The sequence below is a fragment of the Oratosquilla oratoria genome, chromosome 10 (assembly GCF_046742065.1).
Source record: "Oratosquilla oratoria isolate Oo_2021 chromosome 10, ASM4674206v1, whole genome shotgun sequence".
NCBI classification, from domain to species: Eukaryota; Metazoa; Arthropoda; class Malacostraca; order Stomatopoda; family Squillidae; genus Oratosquilla; species Oratosquilla oratoria.
Window position 1 is genome coordinate 54343509 of NC_134786.1, and position 23890 is coordinate 54367398.

A 23890-nucleotide genomic window follows, 5' to 3' on the forward strand; every position below is an offset into this window, starting at 1 on the left:
AACGGATGAAGTATGTAAGGGTTCAAACCGTTCCTATGTATAATTAAGTTACTGATTGTACTATATCAGAGGAACAATAAATAATTTGGATCTATATATTTCATAAATGATTCAGTGAATATAATTTTGATAAAATATACGTATTATGATTAATTGTAAACTTTCGCCTTATCATCCCTCAAGATAGAATACTGGCGGTGCGATGTTTCATCACAAAGTCGTGTGTAAATTCTAAATATTGGTAATTTGTAAGTATATGTACGATGTTATATGTTTACAAATCTTATTTTATGTATTAGTTTTATGAAAATACGCTGTTGACACCCATACTCTTATCTGGGAAGTACCTTAAGAAAGAAAAGTAAATGTTTTTGACAATCGAAATGATTTTGAATCAGGATTATAGGATAGCCGATTTCATCATATCTGTGAAGTTATTGTTAACTGATGCCTTCTGAAACAGTTCTACGCCTGTGACTCCAGCTCATTACCCAGATTGTAAATTTGTCATTGGTTGTGTGTCGTGCTTGTAGAATATAGGTGCTCGATTTTTGTTTTTGTTTCTGATCCTTCCATACATTAAGTTAACCACAATCATAATGGAAATAAGCGTATATGCTTTTTGTGTTATCCTCGGCAATTTGCATTTATTATTCCGAACTGTGTGTTCTTGTCATTATTTGCACTTCATGTACATTGATTCATTGCCAAATAAAGTCTCTATCTATCTATCTATCTAAACTAAACTGCAGTCACTGACCATCATGAACAACACACATAATGATAATCATTATCATGATAAACTTAATGGCTCAACACTCCCTCCTCTCCTGATATCACCTTCTGCTCCCCATACAACCCCCAATAACTTCATGGAGAGTGGTCAGGTCCCTTGGATCTGACCACCTTCCAATTAAATCATCACCACCAAAACAAGATACACCTCAGTTGGCCACAGAGTCAGACACACATACACCCATTACAAGAGAGCAAACTGGGAAGCTTTTACTGAGGAGACAGAACAATATTTTGAGACACTAACATTACACCAATCACAAACATAACAATACTGTACATACTTTTAATACAATCATTAAAAAAACAGACAAGAGATATATTCCTAGAGGCAACAGAAAATCGCACAACCCCAATTTCACACCAGAAACCCAAGGCCTCATTAGACAATGAGATACACTTAAACACAATAACCCCACACCAATCCCTCTAAACATAGCAGACCAAATGCAAACACTAAACACAGAGATTACAAATAAAATATATGAACATAAAATAGGCAAAAGTCTGATCACAAAACAAACACAAGCAAATTATACAAAACACTCAACAGCATTACACTATCCAACAGTAACACAACACGCTCTCATGCAGCAATAACCACAACAACAGATAATTTACCCTCAAACAGACAAAAAGCAAACACACTCATTAATCATTTTGCACAGACAAGCCATCTCACTTCTCACCCTGATGACTGATGCACCATTTAACGTAAGAAAGACTTTCCCATAGACTCAGACTATACACCCTTCATAGACAGTCAGACAAAACACAATACATAACCTCAAGCACTCATCCACCTGTGGCCCTGACAACACAAGTAACATCCACCTAAAACACATTGGACCGTAAGGTATACATGCACTCACAAACATTGCAAACTATATTCACATGACACTATACCTGATATCTGGAAGCATGGGAAAATAATCACAATCCGAAAACCCAATAAAGACCCAACAATCCCAACATCACACTGCCCAATCATACTTCTCTGCACCTTCTCCAAAGTCATTGAATGCCTCATACTTCAACTCATCACACTACATATTCCCCTTGCTGAGTCACAACACAGTTTTAGGCCACTACACTCCACAAACACCCTTCTAATAAACCTCATGCAAAGATAGGCCCCATCATAGAACACTTATTATAACATTAGATATTAGTAAAGCTTTTGATGCTATTCCCCGCCACAATCTAACAGACAAAATATATAACACAGACATGCACAGTAACACTAAAAGATGGCTGACCAATTATCTGGGAGACAGGAATGCTTTTGTGTCATATAATGGTAAATCATCGCACATCAGAAACATTAAGAATGGAGTACCACATGGCTTTGTTCTATCTGCCACACTCTTTAATAAATACATGCATGATATACCCACACCAGACACCTAAGAAATACAAATCTCTTCCTACATAGATGACATAACAATCACATGTACACATCGTAACACAGACAAAGCCACATAAATAATGCAGCCATACCTTGATACACTCAACACATGGTTCATTACAAATAGACTCAAAATAGCCCCAGCCAAATCTATAGCAACACTTCTCACCAACTGGACAAAAGAACACAAATACATTCCTCATCTCTATATCAACAACACTAATACCACACACACACCCCAAAAATTCTTGGTGTAACATACAATACATCCATGTTATTTTAAACAACACATCATAAACATAAAAAAAAATAAATGTACACCTAGACTCAACACACTTAAATCAATCACTGGAACAACATTTGGATAAAACAATGAAACTAATACTACAATATACAAACACCGCATACGCTCAGTGATGAATTGTGCAAGTCCAACATGGGCACCTAATCTCAGTGAGACATACCTCAACACCCTTCAGACCATACAAAACAAAGCATTAAAAACAATAACAGGCTGCACATATACAACACCTACAGATCATCTACACTATGAAACAAAAGTCCTCAAAGTCAAAGATCACCTTAACATGAGAGGCACACGAACACTTGCTGCATCCTCCACAAACACAGCACACCCGCTACACTACATAGCCGAACACCCACACACACCAAGAAAAAAAAAACACCAAAATACCTATATCACACACAAATACTCTCTTTTCTTCCCCCAAGACCTCCAAATACCAGCCTCCAGAAACATTCATAATCACTTCAATCACTGCTCCATTAACGCACTAAAAGACAAAACATTACATGCCAGACACCCTGATATCCATCCTTCTGAATCCTCTTTCCCATGAAAGGACAGAGTCCACCTGGCCAGACTGCGATGCAGCCACCACCCAACCCCTCTAAAGTACCAGAAGAGATTAGATGACTGCATCGTGGACAAATGCCCATGATGTAACACTTCACCCCATACTATTCAACACATCATGGAAGACTGCATTATACACAATCATGCACTCAAACAACACAACATACTCTATAAAGGATTTGTGGGAAAACCCCATTTTGGCCTTGGCATTTCTTGGGGAGACGGGACTCCTCGGACAAACACTCTAGGGAACAACAAGAACCAAACTGGACACACATGAGATTGTCCAGGAGGATAAAATCTCTGATGAATTATAGTCAGTGATGAGAACAAAAGTCGACAAGATTTGAATGTCATTGTTTCTGCATGCACCACCCATCCAGGTTCATTCCAGCTATAAAAAATCCAAATGGGGCTTCCTGATATTCTAATATTTCTAGAAGCTTCAAATTTTCTCAACTTACATCCATGCTCTACCTTCTGTGCAGTTGTGGTCATAAACCCAAGTGATGAGTTTGTATGCTTCAGTCTGATCATCCCGGGATATATATCATAGACTGTCAGTCTTTTACTGACTGGTTTACTTGTTTCTGTCTAGAAGCACTGCTTCACAGCCTTGGTAGTTCGCTACTGCTGCCCAACCTGGTTTCTCTTTCTTGCAAAGCCATTTGGTCTGGTATTGTGTTGTAGGCTCTACATTGGGCTGTATACCCTAGCACAGAGGGTTCATCTGGTACTGGTACTGGTCTTTCTTGCAGAAGAACCATAGTTCCCAGTAACCAGAGTATTTTTGGTAAATTTTTAGTTGTGCACGCCTACACAATTTAGCAATAGAAAATTAATTATTTTGTAAATTATAATAGATCAATGAAATATGCAATATTCTCGGCAGAAATCAATAACAAAAAAGTTGCTAAAACCTATTTACTTATGAATGAAGTTGCAGCGGTTGAATGATATGCCATGTTTGTTTTGATAGATGCCAAGGTCGAAGAAATTAAAGGATGATAAGTTAGTCTATTCTAACCCAACCTAACCAATATTTAGTAATTCAGTGCCTCAAATTCTAAAGATCATCCAGGTCGTCACGGATGATGACAGCCTGATTATTATTGCACCTCAGGCTTGTAACAACACTTATTAATGTCACCTGGAGTTGGAGAACACCCAGTCCACAATGTGAAAGCCATCGTCTGATAGTGACTGGACTGTCAGGGCATCTGGACCATATCCTAGTGGATTCGCTCATTAGTAAATTTGCTTGTAGCAATTTTTTTTTTTTTTTTTTTCCTCCAAGAAAATTGCATATTATGTTCATGTATCATAATTTACAAAATTAATATTTAATTTTCTAATGCTATGTCTCGTAGGTGTGCACAACTAATATATATATATATATATAATTTTTTTTTTTTTTTTTTTTTTTTTTTTTTTTTTTTTTTTTAAGAAGTGCACACTTATGTATAACACTAGAAAATTAAATATTAATTTTGTAAATTATAATACATCAATGTAATAGATATTTTTCTTGGCATAAATCAATGTCAAAAAATGTTGCTAAAAGCTGTGCAGAAACGAATGAAGTTGCGTAGACTCTTATAGACTCTATCTTTGTTTTGATAGATTCAGAGGGGAGAAATGATGACAACAGCCTGATGACCTGTAGAATTATAGGTACCACATTACTGAATGTAGGTTAGGTTAGATTGGGTTAGAATGGACTAATCATACAGACGCTCCTCAACTTACGTTTTAGTTACGTTCCGAACAGCCGAACGTAAGTTGAAAATGAACGTAAGTTGTTACTGTACTATACATCCATAAATTCTATTACCGTATCTTATAAAACACCCCTAAATCATTAATTATACACATAACATTGTAAAATAATAACATTAATTTCAAATAAATTAAATTCAAGCAACATAAATTGAGATGGTGGAGGAGGAGGAGGAGGCAAGGCACGTTCAGTATGTCGTTTGTGCCATGTAAACAATGGACGCAGCATCATGCCTAAGTATCGTTTGAACTACGGAGAGCGCGCTAAACTAAAAAATTCACTAAAAAAAAAAATACAATTTTTTTTTTACAGTCAGTTCAAACGTAAAATTGAAAAAACGTAAAACGAATGAACGTAAGTAGAGGAGCGTCTGTACTTTAATTTCTTTGACCTCCGCCTCTACCAAAACAAAGATGGAGTCTCAAGTAGTGAAAGCAGCTACTTTTGTGTGTAGCTTTTAGCAACTGTTTCTATTATTAATTTCTGCCAAGAGTAACATATATTACATTGATGTATTATAATTTACAAAATTATTATTTAATTTTCTGTTACTATAGTGTGTAGGTGTGCGCTTCTAAAAATTTACCATAACCAGTTACAACCAATAAGGAAACCCACAATTCACCTGAGAAAGAAATACTATGCCGCTGTCTAGGGAACATTAATGTGGATTATGTAGAATGAGGTGCTCCATGTTTCCTGTGTGGTGGCCCACAAGTCACTTGAGAAAGAAACACTATGATGCTGTCTAATGATAGCTAATGTGGGTTACATAGAATGAGGTGCTTCATGTTCCATGTGTGGTAGCTACATCCCGAGCAGCTCCATTACATGGAGAGGCCCACTCTCTGCCAATATAAAATAATTGCTTGATGATGTCCATTTGGCTCCCACCCCTCTCAAGAGAGACCTTTCTGTGGGGCTTGTGGAGCACCGAGTTTAGTGGTTTGTCCTAGAGGGCCCTTCCAGTGATCTGCATGTGAATGTATTTACCTAGTTGTATTTTACAGGATGAGAGCTATGCTTGTAGCGACCCATTTTCGTATCTCTCCACATCCAGTTTATTCTTAAAATCATGTATATTTCTGGCATTCACTGTTTCTCCATTTAGTTTGCTCCAGACATCAATGACTCTATGTTGGAAGCTTTTTTTTTTCCAGGTCTCTTCTGTAGCTGTCTTTCTTTAGTTTCTTTTTGTATCCTCTTGTTTCTCCTTTGTCCCACTTTAATAAGTCATCTGTCAAGAATTTCCAACCCTTGCATTATTCTGTAAATGGTCAACAAATCACCTCTTTCTCTTCTCTGTTCCAGAGTTGACAGATGTAATTTCTCCCATCTTTGTTCGTATTCAAATTTGACAGTGTAGGTGCCATTTTTGTCACTGCTCTTTGGATTCTTTCTAATTTTCTTATGTTCTTCTTTGTGCTAGGTGCCCACAGTGTTGCAGCATATTCTAGTTTAGGTCTTATCAGTGTAACAACTATTTTTTTACCATCTCCTCATCTATGTAGTCAAAGGCCACTTTCATTGATCATAACCCCTTCAATACCGGCCACATCGCACATCTGGCAGCTAATGCTGCCAGACGTGCGATGTTGCGTCATAATACTCGCATTATAGAAAATAAAGTCACTGCTCTATCGCTCGTTCTCTTTCACCCGTGAATTTTGATAACCATAGAAAATATGATGAAGCCAGTTTACAGAGTATGGGGGTCACGCAGGTGCGACTACAATAGATATAATCAAGACGCCGATGTCGGCATCCTCACGTACCCACTTGCTCCCCATGACACCTACGTAGGCGTCACCGTATGGAAGGGGTTAATAAGTTATAAGTCTCTCCAAATAATTTATTGACATGTTTATCAGGTGTCAAGTCACTTGAGATGATTACTCCCAGGTCCCTTTCTGAATCAACTTTTTTTACTTCTTTGTTTCCAATTTTATATTGACTCGATACTCTGTTTTTGCTTTTTCCAAATTCCATTATGCTACATTTTTTAATGTTGAAATTCATCTCACATCTCTTACTCCATTCCCATATTTTGTTTAGGTCTTCTTGCAGTGATCTGCAATATTCTGTTTTTACTTTCTTTAGTAATTTGGAATCATCAGCAAAGAAGTTCATGCAATAGTTTACTCCCTCATCCATATCATTTATATAAATGGCAAACATTAAAGGAGCCAATATAGAGCCTTGCGGGATGCCACTTTTCACATCTTCCCAGTTCGAATTTCTGTCTCTAAGTACCACTCTCATTTTTCTCCCAATTAAGAAATCCTTCATCCATTCCAGCAGCTTACCTTGTATTCCTCCTATTATTTCAATTTTTCTTATTAATTTTATGTGGTACTTTGTCGAATGCCTTGTACAAATCCAAGAAGGCGCAATCTGCCCAGCTATCTCTTTCTTGTATTATCTTAATTAATCTCAGGTAAAAGCAGATTAGGTTTGTGGTGCATGATCTTCCTCTTCTAAAGCCAAATTGTTTAGGGTTTACTATTTTATTTTCTTCCAAGTGTTTGGTCCATTTGTTTCTGATGACTTTTTCGCATATTTTTGCTACTGTGCTTGTAAGGGATACCGGTCTGAAGTTTGTTGGATCTTCCCTATTTCCTCCTTTATATATTGGTACTATGTGTGCATCTTTCCAATCTTGCGGTACCTTTCCTTCTTTGAGTGAGAAGTCTATTATCTTGTGTAGTTTATCTGTCAGTTTGTCTATACACTCTTTCAGTATCCAGTTTGCAATTCCATCTGGTCCTTGCGATTTCCTGACATTTAGGTTTTTATTTGGTCTTTTATTTCTTTTTGTGCTTTATTTCTTTCATTATGGGTGATCTCTTGATTTCCATCTTCCCAAAATTGTGAGCTCTCAATTGTAAAAACAGACTTGAAATGTCAGATCATAACTAATGCCATCTCTGTGTCATCTATATATTCTTTATCTCCTTCACACAATTTCACTATTTCGTGTTTATCCTTTAATTTTCCATTTATATATCTGTAAAATAGTTTAGGTTGATCCGTGCATTTGTCTGTAATATCTTTTTCATAATTTCTTTTCTTTCCTGCATATATTCACATATTCATTCCTAAGTTTTATACAAAGGATTACAAAGGCAAAGCATGCCGACAGGAGACCTTTTGATCCATATCTAGGTCGGATGCAAAAAAAAAAAAAAAAAAAAAAAAAAAAAAAAAAAATAAAATTAATAATAAATTAAAAATATAACAATGTAAATAACAATTAAAATACATAAATAAATGCATTGGTATAGTTGAATAACAAACAAACAGGTAAATAGTAAATGATAATAAATTGACATATAACTAATAATAAATGAAAATCAGACAGACAAATTATAACAAAACAAAAACAAATACTATAACATAAATTATAATAATTACAGCATCTTACTTAGGTATTTATCTAAATGATTCTTAAAGCTTCGAACTGAACTACATTGCACTACCTGTGCAGGAAGTTTATTCCATTCATTAACTACACGGTTGGCAAAGTTGTTTCTACCTACTTCCAAATTGAATCTATTTCCGGACAGTTTGAGACCATTGTTTCTTGTCTGATTCTCATTCAATGTGAAAATTTTGTCACTTTTGATGTTGTCAATTCCCTTTAAAATCTTAAAGACCTGTATCAAGTCACCTCTGAGTCTACGCTTTTTTAGGGAAAACAGATTCATGTGCTTAAGTCGATTTTCGTATGATTTATTTTTGATATTTGGAATCAGTTTTGTGGCTCGCCGTTGTACTTTTTCCAGTCTGTCAATGTCTTTAATGAGATTCGGTGACCATACGGAAACAGCATATTCCAAATGTGGACGAACTAACGATTTATATAGCTTGTTAATGAGTGATGGACTTTTGAAATCAAAAGATCGCGCAATCAATCCCAGAATCTTATTTGCTTTCTCAGAGGCTGAAATACACTGCTTGGATGATTTGAGGTCGTTACTGATAATTACGCCGAGATCTTTTTCACTATCCACTTTTGTTAACGAATTTCCAAATAACTTGTAATCGTACTTGCTGTTATTTTTACCTATGTGCATTACCTTGCATTTACTTGTGTTAAATTTCATTAGCCACTTTTCAGACCATTGCTGTAATTGATCTAAATCTTCTTGAATATCTAATTGGTTTGAGTGATCATTTGCCACTCCGCACAGTTTTGTATCATCAGCAAATTTGGATACAGTAGATTTTAGTCCATGGTCTATATCATTTATATATACTATGAATAGAAGTGGCCCAAGAACGGAACCCTGAGGAACTCCACTTGCAACACTTTTCCATCCAGAAGTTTTTCCATTTAAAACAACTCTCTGTTTTCGACCTTTCAACCAATTACTAGTCCAACCTAATAGGCTACCACTTATTCCATGCAAAGCTAATTTAGTAAGTAGTCTTTCGTGTGGGACGGTATCAAAAGCTTTTGCAAAGTCTAGATATATTAAATCTATATTGTTTCTTTTGTCATAATTCGAGACAACTGTGTTATATATGTTTGCCATTTGTATGTTGTTTTTTTTCCCCATTTTTTCCAGGCTTTGTCTCACCAGTCTCTAGCCTCACTACACCTTTTATTATACCAACACTATATAAATCTCTTTTTGTTTCTTTTTTGCTACATATTTGTTAATTCCTTCCTTGTACTCTTCTTTGAATATGTTCCATTTGTCTTCCATCTTTGTTTCCTTTTTAGAGAATTTATCCCAGTTTGTGTTTTGGAAAAAATTTCATAGTTTTACAAAATCCATTTTTGTTGTACATTAGTCTTCCTTCTCTATGTTTATTATTCCTACCTACATTGTTCTGTTCTTTTAATTCAAACTATTAGTATATAGTCACTCTTTGCAATTGGTGTTTTATACTCCATTTTGTTTACAATATCTGGTTCAGAAGTTAATATTAAATGCTCTAGTGTGGATGCATTGCATGGTACAAGTGGCAGGCTATCACACATAATTTAGCCTTTTTTTCTACATTAATTTAATTATTATTGTTATTATGTGTAATGAAAAAGGTACGTGTTGTTTAGGGTTCTACCATATAATTGTGTACTTATCATTTTCATATGTTCTTATTCATATAGATATCTTACAAGCCATAGCTGTCAGATCCAGCTTTTTCAGTATTTCTTCATAAGGAAAATCTAATTACAGTAAGTCCTCATTATACAGTACATATGCATTCATGAAGACCTTACCGCAAATTAAAATTACCATATACCAAACCCATTATAACATGTAGTAATAGGATATGGCAGACATACCTTCTCCCTGCTCTTTCCTCTTCAAAATATCTAGCGGATACCGTATCTGTGAATTTTTCTTACCATAAATAGAATCGAGGGTAGTAATTACCAAATACCATAACTGAATTTACTGGATAAAGAATTACCGTATAAGGAGGACTCACTGTATTATGCTTAGATTTCAATTCATGTATGGATCTAACTTGGACTGTATTGCCTTCTAGGTTATTCCAAATATTATCTGTATAGGAAACTGCTTCTTTTCATTGTTTAGTGACACCATTTTAGCGAGTCAATGATTTTGCTCATGACATCATCCAACATTGAAATAATACCAACACAGAATAGGCCTGGCCACAGATTCAAACTGTACTAGATACAACCACTACACAGAAGACATTGAACACCTCATACTACAATGCTCCACAGTAACAGTCCCCAGACAACAACACTATATATCTTTTCAGTGACTTATGGATCTCCCTGGTTGTTTACATGTGTGATGACTGCAGCTTTAACCTCTTCAATACTAGTCAGATATTTGTGTGCACATCAGATTGCCTGATGTATGATGACGGATCACAATATGCGTGTTATAAAATATAAAGTTACCACTGTTATACTTGTACTATTTCACCCTGAATAAACATAACCCCAGAAAACGTGATCAACCCTGTTCACAGAATGTGAGGCTCAGCAACAACTACATAATAAATATAATCAGGATACCAACACTGGTATCCTCATATACCCACTCACAGCTCATGACCCCTACGTAGGCCTCATTGTATTCTAGGGGTTATCTCAGTGTATTGGTGTGTGAGGTGGCACCTGTTGCATCAGGTATTTGTAGGTAATTGTGTGGGAAAGTGTTTCAATCTGGTGCTGTCACATAATCAGTATAATCCAGCGGATTACACTGGTTTCAGACTTAATTCACAACCATAGCCATTCCAGTGCCCAGCACTTCACATATGTTTTGTACCATCCACTCAACCTAGGCTGATGACCCTGCAGTGGAACATTAATTTTGAATTCTTTCACATTCTAATGTTATTAATTTTTCTTTCCAGAAGTAACCCATCAGATTCAACATGTCTGGAAGTTTTAACTTTGGAGGTGCTAGTGCCCGTAAGTATACCTAAATACATATACCAAGGGCTTTTTCCCCCCTTAAAAGGAGGTAGCCAAAGGCAAAGGCATAAATCCACTCCCATCCATTTCATCCTCACATACTCCACTCCCATTCACCACCCCTCCCTCTCTCCCTCTTTTCTTGGCCCTCCTAGATGACGGGTCATCCCTGCATTTTGCCTACTGCCCTGGGTCAGGAGCAATGCAGCAAGACACAGCACATCCACAGCTATGCCACTTCTTTTAATCAGCGACCCCCCTCTCCATGCCCTCATGTAGAAATAAAGAAGATGGGGAGACATCCCTTCGGGCTGCATTAAAATACCATTCACATGTACTCCTTCACTCCCCCTTATCCCCTATCCATCCCCTTCCATGCATCATAGCATCATCCATACACAACCATTTTCTACTCACCTCTATCTTCTGTCTTCTCCCTTCCTCAACTGCATTCCCCTTTTTCCCAGTAGATACTAAAAGATATTTTGATTTTACAGAATCAGAGCCAATAAGTACAACAGTTATTTTGATTTAACAGAATCAGAGTGGGGTAACTCATTTTGTCTTAGCTCTCAGTTGTAAGAATAAATACAGTTGACCCTCCATTTCCCGTACTAATGGGGGGGCACCTGTCCGGGAACTGCAAATGACCAGGAATTGAAAATGTCCAGGGTGAATGCCCATTCCTGGACATTTACCATGCTTGGCCCAGCGGTCACCATTATTCATTGCCTACCCTCAGACTTTTACCACACTTTTCAACAATCAGTACTAGCCAGCTGTACCAACATAAGTATCATACAGAAACATGGTTTAAGATAATAACATAATGTAGTATATATACTGCAGATTGTACTTATGGTAGTATTGATAGGATGTAGGTGTGCCATGATTTAGTATCATACAAAAACATGGTTTAAGATAATAACATAATGTACTATATATATACTATAGATTGTACTTATGGTAGTGTTGATAGGATGTAGGTGTGTGCCATGATTGTATAGTAGGGCTACAAATAGCTAAAACTACTCAAGGTCAGACACGACATCCATCAGTGAATCTGTAGCACCACTGGAATTGTGTTGGACAGTAGATGAATCAATGGTGGAAGACTGGCTCACATCACACTCGGCTTTGTGTGGTTAAAAAAAAATCATCAATCTTAGACTGGCAGCCATCAATTTTTGCACAAAAAAGACGGAGACGGTCGCAGTGCTCCTGGATGTCGAGTTACTGCTGTCTGCTACAAACTTAAGTAGTGTATCTGCACAGTCCCTGATCACAGACATCTTAACATTGGGTGCCTCCTCAACATCACTGTCTCGCCACTGTCCTCCCCGCTCTGCTCATCCATCACTGCTACCACCATCTCTTTGTCCGGAAAATCTTATATCTTGGAAACCGAGGTCCAGGAAATGGAGGGTCAAGTGTATGATATTTTTCAGTGATACTTGGTGTTTTTCAAGCTAAAAATAAAATAGCTAAATAGAATATTTTTACATTACCTAGAACAAAATCTGTGTAAGAATAAGTATGATATTTTTCAGTGATACATGGTGTTTCTCAAGCTAAAAATAAAATAGCTAAATAAAATCTTTTCACATTACCTAGAACAAAATCTGTTTAAATAACATCAATGCAGAGGCTTCAGCTGGAATATGGAGGCCTTACCATAAACTTGATAAAATTGTCTGGGCCAAAGTAAAGTCTATTTAGGTGAAGGAGTTAAATGACTAGATGAAAGTTTTATGTTACAATTACTCATCTGATTATCCCAAATGTAAATGCATAAATACTAATTGTTTGCCATAAACATGTAATGGAGTATTGAATGCATGTTATCATGTAGTGTGTAGTCAATGTGTAGGGGATGTTTTGAGGTGCCCCTATGTACTGAAGTTACACATCATTTTTCAGTGTTGGAGTAAAATATCTTTTCCTGTAGGAATGATGCTACTTTTGTACTACAACTGTCCCTCCTTTATGCTGTTCCCCTGAAACACTCCTTTACCATTTCTATAACTGTACATCATCTTGTCCCCTATAGTAAGGGGGATGGAGGGAGGGAGAATTCTGCCAGCGTGATTGTCATGCGAGTTGTAAAAGTCAACAGAATGGCAGGACTAGGGATCCGGTTCTCTGTATGTTCATACTACAAGAATTCAAAGTATAAAAGTATCTAGGAGAACTCCGACAAGAACTCAAAATTTTGGGTTGCTAAATGTGTATGGTTGAGGTACAAATGAGAGTAAAAGGGAAGAGATAGGCAGTATGTTTATGAGAAGGAAGAGGGATGTGTTAGAATTAAATTAAACTAAAGTTGTAAGGGAGAGGCTTTTTTCTAGTATCACTAGGTAGGTTTCTAGTGCTACTGGTAACCTAGCTTCATGCAGCCATTAAGTGCATCTTCTTGGTCACCCCCCCTTAGGTCAGGTCGATCAGCTTGGTTAGCATTTACACCCTAGGTTTTTGTCTCGCCACACCTACTACAACCCCCAAATCAGCATGAATAATAATATGTACGCAGGCTATGCTCTAGGCTTTGTTTCACCACATATGTGCATACCTGCTACAGCTCCAGGCTTGCTATATGCCATTAAGTGCATATGGACCTGGTAGTAAAAAAAAGTAACGAGGAAAGGGAGGCTTTTTGGGTAGATTTAGAAGAGTACTTAGAAAATTATGGGAGGAATCTCAATGTATTGGTGTTAGAGGGTATCAGTGCTAGAGAGGGGATGAGCCAATAGATGGAGTAGAAGGAAATTTTGGGGTGCCAGGTAAGAATTATAGTGGAGAGAGGATGTTGATGTGCGTGTCTAGAAAGGGAGTTGATGATAACAAACACAGTGTTTAAGAAGAGTTGAGCATAAATATATGTGGAAAAGGGTGGTTGTTTGGGCATTAATGAACTATGTAGTGGTATCCAAAGGAAGAATAAGAAGAGTTTTGGATATTCATGTTTTTAGAGGAGAGAGTGGGGGGAGTGTCAGATCATTTTTTGGTAGAAGGGAAATTGAGAGTGGGGGATAATTGAGAAGGGAAAGGGTGGAAGTCAGATAGGTGCTTAGAGTAAATGAATTGAATAAAAAGGAATGACAGGAGAAACAGAAAAGTGTGGGGGGGGGGGTCCTCTAAAGTTGGTAGTTTTTTTGTAGTCCTTTATTGTATGGTTTATCAGCCAGGCTTGTAACTGCTCTTTGAACTTTTTCTAGCTTGATTATATCCCTTTTCTTGTGTGAAGCCCATACCACTGCTGCATGTTTGAGTCTGAGCCTAATTAGGTTTTCCATGAGCTTTTTCATCATTACTTCATTCATGTAGTGAAAATTATAGGTTTCCCCAATGATTTTGTTAAGTTTCTCCTGAGACAGGCTGTCTATGACCACAGCCTCAAGGTCTTTTTCTACAATGGCTTTCTCAATCAATTTGTTACCCATTGTCACATGTTGACAGAGGCACCAGGAAAATGATTGTAATAATGATAATATGAATGATTAGATCCTTTAGTATCCATTTAAGGAGAGGAATTCTGTTGTCCAGTCTTTCATCTTCCACAAGAATAATCTATTAACATGATTTGCTGCTTCAGCTGGATTCGGTTTGGGAGCTGGCACAGGAGCAGCAGCTCCAGCAACCACCAATCCTGGTGTGTTTAGTTTCAGTACACCTGCAGCTGGTTCAACTGGATCCGCTGCTTCTACTGCCCCAGGTATACAGTAGTTTTGGTTTTTGTGTTAGGAGATAACTGGTGAATTAGGATTTCATTGTATCCATAAATGTCCTTGTATCTCTTGAGTCTCTGAATATATAATAGCCTGAGAACCATTAAGGGTTCTGATGCTACCCTAGCATTTATCATTAATGTAATTATTCCTTGTGTTAAAGACACCAACTGCTCCCTTCTACCACTTTCAGCTGGTGACAAAAACAATCCCACACTAAGAGAGCACAGACAACAGTTCAAAGTTTCTTCCCAAAAATGTGTGTTTGGGGGGGCGGGGTGTCTAAGGACCCATGTCAGCTGCCGTTAGGCTGTGGATTTTCCATTTAGTGAAACACAAGGTTATCTATATACCAAGAGTGTCTTCCCCCTTATAAGGGAGGTAGACAGCCAAAGCATGCACCCAAATCCCATTTGTTTCTTTCTCATCTTACATCTTAGCTTCTTATGGATGAAGGGTCACTCATGATTCCTGCCCACTATTCAGGTCAGAAGCAACACAGCAAGACACAACACATCCACAGCAGGGCTAGCTGCTTCAACACAAAGCAGCAATTATTATTGTTCCACCTGTGTGGATTTTAGAGAACAAGAGTGACATCATACACTTCAGCATCAATTCCACCTTGTTTTGAACCACTTTTTCATTTTCATATATTTTTTTACACATACTTGAACCTCTATACATGCTTTTCACTGTCCTCATCATTTACCTTTTCACTCTCATTTTGTTAATTACAAGAAAATAAAGTACGAAAGAAAATGCATATTAATGTTTAATTCTATATCTGCAGCCTCAGGGTTTGGGGGCTTCACCTTAGGTGGTGGGGCTACTGCAACACCAGCAGCTGCAACACCAGCCTTCAACTTTGCACCTGCTGCCACACCAGCTACTTCAGCAGGAGCTGGCTTCAGCTTTGGAAGTTCAGTTCGAGCCCCAGCTCCAGTTCCAGCCCCAGCAGCCACTGCACCATCTACCTTTAGTTTTGGAGCTGCTGCAGCACCTTCCACTGCAGTTGCTCCCACTGCAGCAGCTCCTGCAACTACATCTGCATCTGCAGGGTTCAGCTTAGGTGGTAGCACTGCTCCTGCGCCTTCTACAGGTGGAGGTTTAAACTTCAGTGGTTGCATAAATCTGGGAGGCACTACTCCAACTACTGGCTTCAGTTTAGGGGGTGCTGCAGCAGCTCCTGCAACTACTCCTGCAGCTGGAGGATTCAGTCTTGGAGGTACAGCTGCTCCAGCAACAACAGCATCTTCAGGTTTTAGTTTGGGAGGGGGTTTAACTGCCGGGGGCACCAGCACTACTGTACCTGCCGCACCTACTGCATCTGCTGCAACTACTTCCACAGCAGCAACTACATCAGCAGTCCCAAGTGGATCTATGTTTAGTCTCCCAACCACACCAGCCTCTACCACTTCTAGTGGCTTTGGAGCTCTTGGTCGTTTCCCTGCACCTGCCTCTTCTGCTGCAGGTAAGGACATGTTTATGATTCTACTGTATAGCCAATTTCAGTGTTATAAATGATGATGAAGTTTACAAGAAACAAAAGTGCGGTGTATTTGAAGCTTGAGTATTGAATGGGATGTTTCCATAGTTGGTGGTTTGATTTTTTATGTTCCTTGTTCCCCGTCTTTTCTTTTTCTGCATGAAGGGTTGCTAATTGAATGAAGTGGGCTGTGGATGCGCTGTGTCTTGCTGCATTGCTTCTGACCCAGGGCAGTGGGGGAAAAGAGGGAAGGAGGAAGTGGTGGTGAATTGGGTTGGAGTGGAATTGCCTTTTGATTTGGGCTACCTCCCTTGTAAAGGGGAAAAAGCCATTGATAGCATATATGTTAATCCAGACATTTAATTTTGGATGAGACCAATGATGGGAGCTGATAAGTGGTGTTCCTGACCAAGATAAATGTCAAAGACAATTGCTTCCATGTTGCTCATCTTTAGAATAAATCCATGAAATGGAAGGAGTGAACATGAGGGGTTGACCTAAGATGAGATGGATGGATGGGGTAAAAGGGGCATTGGGAGAGAGGGGAATGTCGGTTGAGGAAGGATGGGAGAAGACAGAAGATAGGGGTGAATGGAGAATGGTTGTGTATGGAGGATGCTGTGATGCATGAATTGGAATGGGTGGGGGATGAAAGAGTGTGTGTGAGAAATAAATTGACACAGCCCAAAGGGATTTCTCCCCGTCTTCTTTTCAGCATGAGGGGATGGAGAAGGGGGTTTGCCAATTTAATGAAGTGGCCTTGCTGTGGGTGTGCTGTGTCTTGCAACACTGCTTCTGACCCAGGGCAGTGGGTGAGATGCAGGGATGACCCGTCATCCAGGAGGTGCCAAGATAAGGAGGGAAGAGGGTGGAGGGGAGTGGAGTATGTTAGGGATGGAATGGGTGGAAGTGGTTTTTATGCCTTTGATTTTTGGCTACCTCCCTTATAAGGGGGGAAAAAGCCTTTGGTATATGTGTATGTATGAAGACCCTCATTTCCATCTGGTGGTTAGCCCCAAGAGATGGAAGTTTAATCTCTAGACTGGACCCAAGATCTCGGTTATCAACTTCTGATGCACTTCCTCCACTAGTTCACACACACACACACACATTCGTTGGATTGACGGCAAAGATTGGAGCTCCGAAGAAAAAGTGAAATTTTCGTGGATCTCAATGTCAAGGAAGTACCTTTTTGTATTTACAGGGAAGGGGAAAGCTTGTGGTGTAGTGGGAAGGTGATGAAAAAGGAGAAGGGGAGGGATTACTGAGGAAAATGGAAGGAAATGAGGAAGGAGAGGACTTGGTCCTGGCAGGCAGATGCCATATAAACAAACGCAGGCCAGATCAATTTAGTGACGATAAAGGGACTAACAAAAATGTAAAGATTAGAAATATAGATAAGAGCAGCACAATGGAAAGTGAAGATAACAATTTCCAAGGATTTAATGTGGGGGGGGGGAAGCCAACCCACCCCGATTAGCAAGCCTAGAAGAAAAACTTGAGAAAATTGTCAAACATTGGGAGGATAGGTTCGGTGAACTCACGAAGATCACGCAGAGAGTTGAAAAATTGGAAGAATTAAAGAAGGTGAACCAAAAACTAACTAAAGAAATAGAAGTATTAAAAAGACAGTTAAAAGAAGTAAAAGATGAGAATGAGGAATTAAAGGAAGAATAAAGAGAATAAAGAGTCCATAGCTAAAGAAGCACAGGGTTGGAAAAAAAATCCAAGAGAACAGCAAAATTGCATGTAATGAAATAGTAAAACAACAGATGAAAGAACAAACTGAAGAGACAGTCATTAAAGTGATGAGACAGAAGGAGAATATAGTAAGAGACTTAGCAGATAAAAAGAAATATATAATTATATTAGGAATGGAAGAGAAATATAATCTAAATAGAACCACAAGAATCAAAGAGGAAAAAAAAAAGTAAGCAGTTTACTAGAATTAGTTCAGGAAGATGACCCTGAAATCATGAAACAAATTGAAGAAATTTATAGGCTTGGGAAATATAGTACAGATAAGACCAGGCCAATTAAGGTTAAATTCAGGTCACAAACAACAGCAGAGAATATCTTAGCAAAAACAGGAAAACCAGCAAACAGTGAACAATATAAAAAGGTATGGATAAAAAGAGAAATGAATAAAGAGGAAAGAGAGGAGGAAAAAATGAAAAGACAAGAAGCTAAGGAAATAAACGAGAACAGAACAGAGTCAGAAAAAGAGGAATTCTATTGAGAGTAGTGAATATGAAAGTGAGGAAATGGGCCATACCAGAGAAAAACAAAAGGGAAACAGAAAATATGATGGAAGTAGCAGAAAATTAAGAGTGTCTTATTCAAATATAGATGGATTGATAACAGGATTGAATGAACTGAATGATATCTAAAGGAAAAAGAACCGGACGTAATGGGAATTGTAAAGACAAAATTAAAAGGTCCACTACCACCCAACAGTGTAGGACATGATGCATATAATTATTGGATTAGAAACAGAGAGACAAAACAAGGGGGTGGAGTTATGTTCCTAAGAAGGATATAAATGTGAGGAGTGTCACATATGGAAAGAATAGAATAGAGATGATTATGATCGAAGTGGAAGACAGAGATAAGAAGAGTAGAAAGTTTGTAATAAATTATGTGCCTCCAAAAACAGCCTCGTGGGAAGAGAGTGAACATAAAAGTATATTAGAAGACACAAGGATAACATTAAATAAGATAATGGAAGATGGATGAAGAATAGTTATGATGGGCGACTTAAATTGCAAAGTCTGCTGGGAAGAGATGACAGTAAAGGGTGGAGACGACTCATGGGGAAATGTTCTACTTAAGATGATTATTGACCATACAATGACACAATGGATTCAAGAGAACACTAGGTATAGAAATGAAGAAGAACCATTGAGACTAGACCTAATAATCACATCAGAACCTGAAATAGTGGAAAAGATTGAATATAAGACACCAATAAGTAAAAGTAACCACATATTGATTGAACTGGAACTAAATGAGGAAATACATGAAAAGAAATGAACAATATAGAAAAGAATGATGTATGAAAAAACAAACTTTGATAAAATAAGAGAATTCTTTCAAAAAGAAAACTGGGAAAGAATATACAAAGAGGAAACAACAGTGGAAGAGAAATGGAATATTTTGACAAAAATTTATTAAAAACAAACAAAAAAAAGGAGTGGAAAAGTATGTCCCAAGACAAAAGCAAGAAAAAGAATATGTAAAGTGCTGGTACAACAAAAATTGTAGGGAGTTAAAAGACAAAAGAGGTCAAACTTGGACCGAATTGAAGAAAGACAAAAGACCTGAAAAATGGAAAATATATACTTGTTATAGAAATGAATATGTACAAGTGTGCAGAGAGGAAAAGAGAAAATATGAAAAAGATGTCATAGAAAAGTGTAAAGATCAACCAAAACTATTCTACAGATTTGTAAACAACAAAATGAAAAATAAACAAGAATTAGAGAAATTAAGACAAGGAGGAGTTGAATACACAGAGGAAATAGAAATGGCAGAAATTATGAACAAGCATTTCAAATCGGTGTTTACAAGGGAGAACATACAACCTGGAGAGATCAAATGGGAAGAGAAAGTACCCCCTATGAAAGAAATAGAAGTAACAAAGAATGAAATAATGAAACACTTGAGTAATCTTGATATCAGAAAACCGCATGGACCAGATGAAATAGCAAACTGGATTTTGAAAGAATGCAGGAATGAACTGGCAGACAAAATACATAGCATAATAAGCAGTTCCTTGAAAGAAGGAAAAGTTCCAAAAGATTGGAAAAAAACAAATATAGTACCTATATATAAAGGGGGGAAATAAAGAAGACCCTACCAACTACAGACCAGTCTCTCTAACAAGTACAATAGCAAAATTTGTGAAAGAATTATCAAAAGTAGATGAGTAAAGTATTTAGAGAAAAACATGTTAAACCCAAGGCAATTTGGATTCAGACAAGGACGATCATGTGTCACCAATTTAATATGTTTCTATTCAAGGCTAATAGATATAATACAAGAAAGAGATGGATGGGCTGATTGTGCATTTCTAGACCTAAAAAAATATTTTGACAAAGTACCACATAAGAAGTTGCTTAAGAAATTAGAAACTGAAGGAGGAATACAGGGCAAACTGCTTAAATGGATGGAAGACTTTTTGCAAGAAAGGAAAGTGAGAGTAGTGATAAAAGACAAACACTCAAATTGGGATGAAGTAATAAGTGGTGTTCCACAAGGAACAGTTCTGGCCCCAATAATGTTTGCTATATATATTAATGATATGGATGAAGAAATTGAAAGTTAAATGAGCTTCTTTGCAGATGATGCAAAACTGTTAAAAAAAAAAGTGAACACGGAAGAAGATTGCGAGTCACTACAGAGTGATTTCAATAAAGTATGGGAATGGAGTAGAAAGTGGTAGATGGAGTTCAATACTAAGAAGTGTAGTATAATGGAATTTGGAAAAAGCAAAAAAAGAATAGTAGGATCATATAAATTGGGAGAAGAAGGAGTAAAAAAAAGTAGGAAATGAGAAGGACCTGGGAGTCATTATTATGAATATGTCACCTGAGAAACATATAAACAAGATTTTTGGAGAAACTTATAATTTAATAAGAACAATCAAAGTGGCATTTACATACCTGGATGAAGAAATGGTGAAGAAAATACTAATCACTTTGATAAGACCAAGATTGGAATATGAAGCAACGATGTGGTCACCAAATGCAAAAAAAATGTATAACAAAACGTGAAAGAATACAAAGGGCAATTACAAAATTGGCGCCAACACTCTCAAAACTATCATATGAAGAGAGACTAGCAAAACTTAAGCTACAGACATTAGAGCAAAGAAGAGAGAGAGGAGATTTGATAACTATTTACAGAATCATGAAAGGCATAGAAACTATTGATAGAGAGGATCTAATAAAATGGGATGATAGAAATACAAGAGGACACAGAAAGAAAATCAAGAAAGACAGCTATAGAAGAGATCTGAAAAAGAACAGCTTTCCTCACAGAGTAATAGACATTTAGAACAAGTTAGATGAGAAAGTGGAGTGTGCAAAAACAATACATGAATTTAAAAGCAGTTTAGATAAAATGAGATATGAAGATGGGACACCACGAGCATAGCTCCCCTTCCCGTAAAATACAACTAGGTACAACTAGGTAAATACACACACACACACGCACCCACACCGAATGGACGGCATAGAGGACGTTCTGAAGAAAAAGTGAAATTTTCGTGGATCCCAACGCAAAGGAAGTACCTATTGTATTTACAGAGGGGGGAAATTGCTCGTGGTGTAGGGGGAAAGAGAGGAAAAGGAGAAGGGGAAGGATAACTGAGGGAAATGGAAGGAAATGAGGAAGGAGAGGACTTGGTCCAGGCAGGCAGGCGCCATGTAAACAAAAGGGGTCCTGACCAACTGAGTGACGACGAAAGGTCTAACAAAAATGTAAAGATTAGAAACATAGATATGAGTAGCACAATAGAAGGTGAGAATGATAATTTCCATGGATTTAATGAGGGGGGGAGCAGATACCAACCTCCCCCAACTGGCAAGACTCAAAGAAAAACTTGAACAAATGACCGAACATTGGGAGAGTAGGTTTGATAGAATTTCAAAAATGGCTGAAAGGGTTGAAAGATTAGAAGCACTAGAGAAGGCAAACAAAAACTTAACTAAGGAAATAGAAGAACTAAAAAGACAGTTAAAAGAAGTAAAAGAGGAGAATGAAGAATTAAAGAGGAATACTAAAGAAAACCAAGAGGCCATTGCTAAAGAAGCTAAGAGTTGGAAGACAACCCAAGAAGACAATAAAGTTGCATTCACTGACATAATTAAACAGCAAATGAAAGAACAAACTGAAGACTCGGTTATTAAAGTGATAAGACAAAAGGAGAATATAGTAAGAAATTTAGCAGATAAAAAGAAATGTATAATTATATTAGGAATGGAAGAGAAACACAACCCAGATAGAACCACAAGAATCAAGGAGGAAAATGAAAAAGTAAGCCGATTACTAGAATCAGTTCAGGAAGATGAACCGAAAATTATGAAACAAATTGAAGAGAAATTTAGACTCGGAAAGTATAGTACAGATAAGACCAGACCAATTAAGATTAAATTCAGGTCACAAACGATGGCAGAGAATATCTTATCCAAAACAGGGAAACTAGCAACAAGTGAACAATATAAAAAGGTATGGATAAAAAGGGAAATGAATAAAGAGGAAAGAGAGGAAGAAAAAAAGAAAAGAATTGAAGCTAAGGGAAAAAACGAGACCAGAACAGAGTCAGAAAAAGTGAGATTCTATTGGAGAGTAGTGAATATGAAACTAAGGAAATTCGACATACAAGAGAAAAACAAAAGGGAAACAGAGAACACAATGGAAGTGGCAGAAAACTAAGAGTGTCTTACACCAATATAGATGGATTAATAACAGGATTGAATGAGCTGAATGATTATTTGAAGGAAAAAGAACCAGACATAATGGGAATTGTAGAAACAAAATTAAAAGGTCCACTACCACCCAACAGAGATGATTATGATCGAAGTGGAAGACAGAGATAAGAAGAGCAGAAAGTTTGTGATAAATTATGTGCCTCCAAAAACAGCCTCGTGGGAAGAGAGTGAACATAAAAGTATGTTAGAGGACACAAAGATAACATTAAATAAGATAATGGAAGATGGAGGAAGAATAGTTATGATGGGCGACTTTAATTGCAAAGAAATCTGCTGGGAAGAGATGACAGTAAAGGGTGGAGACGGCTCATGAGGAAACGCTCTACTAGAGATGATTACTGACCATACAATGACACAGTGGATACAGGAGAACACTAGGTATAGAAATGAAGAAGAACCATCGAGACTAGACCTAATAATTACATCTGAACCTAGAATAGTGGACAAGATTGAATATAAAACACCAATAAGTAAAAGTGACCACATATTGATTGAACTGGAACTAAATGAAGAAAAATACATGAAAAGAAATGAACAATATAGAAAAGGAAGAATGATGTATGAAAAAACAAACTTTGATAAAATAAGAGAATTCTTTCAAAAAGAAAACTGGGAAGAAATATACAAAGAAGAAACAACAGTGGAAGAGAAATGGAATATTTTGACAAAAATTTACAAAAAAGGAGTGGAAAAGTATGTCCCAAGACAAAAACAAGAAAAAGAATATGTAAAATGCTGGTACAACAAAAGTTGTAGGGAGTTAAAAGACAAAAGAGACAAAGCTTGGACCAGATGGAGAAAAGACAGAAGGCCTGAAAAATGGAAAATATATACTTGTTATAGAAATGAATATGTACAAACGTGCAGAGAGGAAAAGAGAAAATATGAAAAAGATGTCATAGAAAAG

General features: G+C 37.3%; 2 protein-coding genes across 4 annotated transcripts in view; both read left to right on the plus strand.

Annotated features, from left to right (window-relative positions):
- Window positions 1–23890, plus strand: part of Nup62 (nucleoporin 62) — a 63441-nt gene that overhangs the window by 421 nt on the left and 39130 nt on the right. For 2 of the 3 annotated variants that reach the window (XM_076191774.1, XM_076191776.1), the window contains exons 1-4: window positions 105–248; window positions 11215–11272; window positions 14868–14987; window positions 15794–16474. In XM_076191774.1, the coding sequence (XP_076047889.1) occupies window positions 11236–11272; window positions 14868–14987; window positions 15794–16474 (838 nt within the window). In that variant the 5' untranslated portion in view covers window positions 105–248; window positions 11215–11235. Of the gene's footprint in view, window positions 1–104; window positions 249–11214; window positions 11273–14867; window positions 14988–15793; window positions 16475–23890 lie in introns of those variants that run through there. The other variant, XM_076191775.1, reaches the window with a different exon arrangement.
- Window positions 16735–23404, plus strand: LOC143029210 (uncharacterized). Its single transcript, XM_076191781.1, has one exon. It carries the CDS (start codon window positions 22019–22021, stop codon window positions 22925–22927), a length of 909 nt encoding a protein of 302 aa, XP_076047896.1. The 5' UTR covers window positions 16735–22018; the 3' UTR covers window positions 22928–23404.

Excerpts from the sequence above, each read along its gene's own strand:
- LOC143029210 (XM_076191781.1), top strand. The coding sequence starts at position 22,019 with ATGATAATTTCCATGGATTTAATGAGGGGGGGAGCAGATACCAACCTC.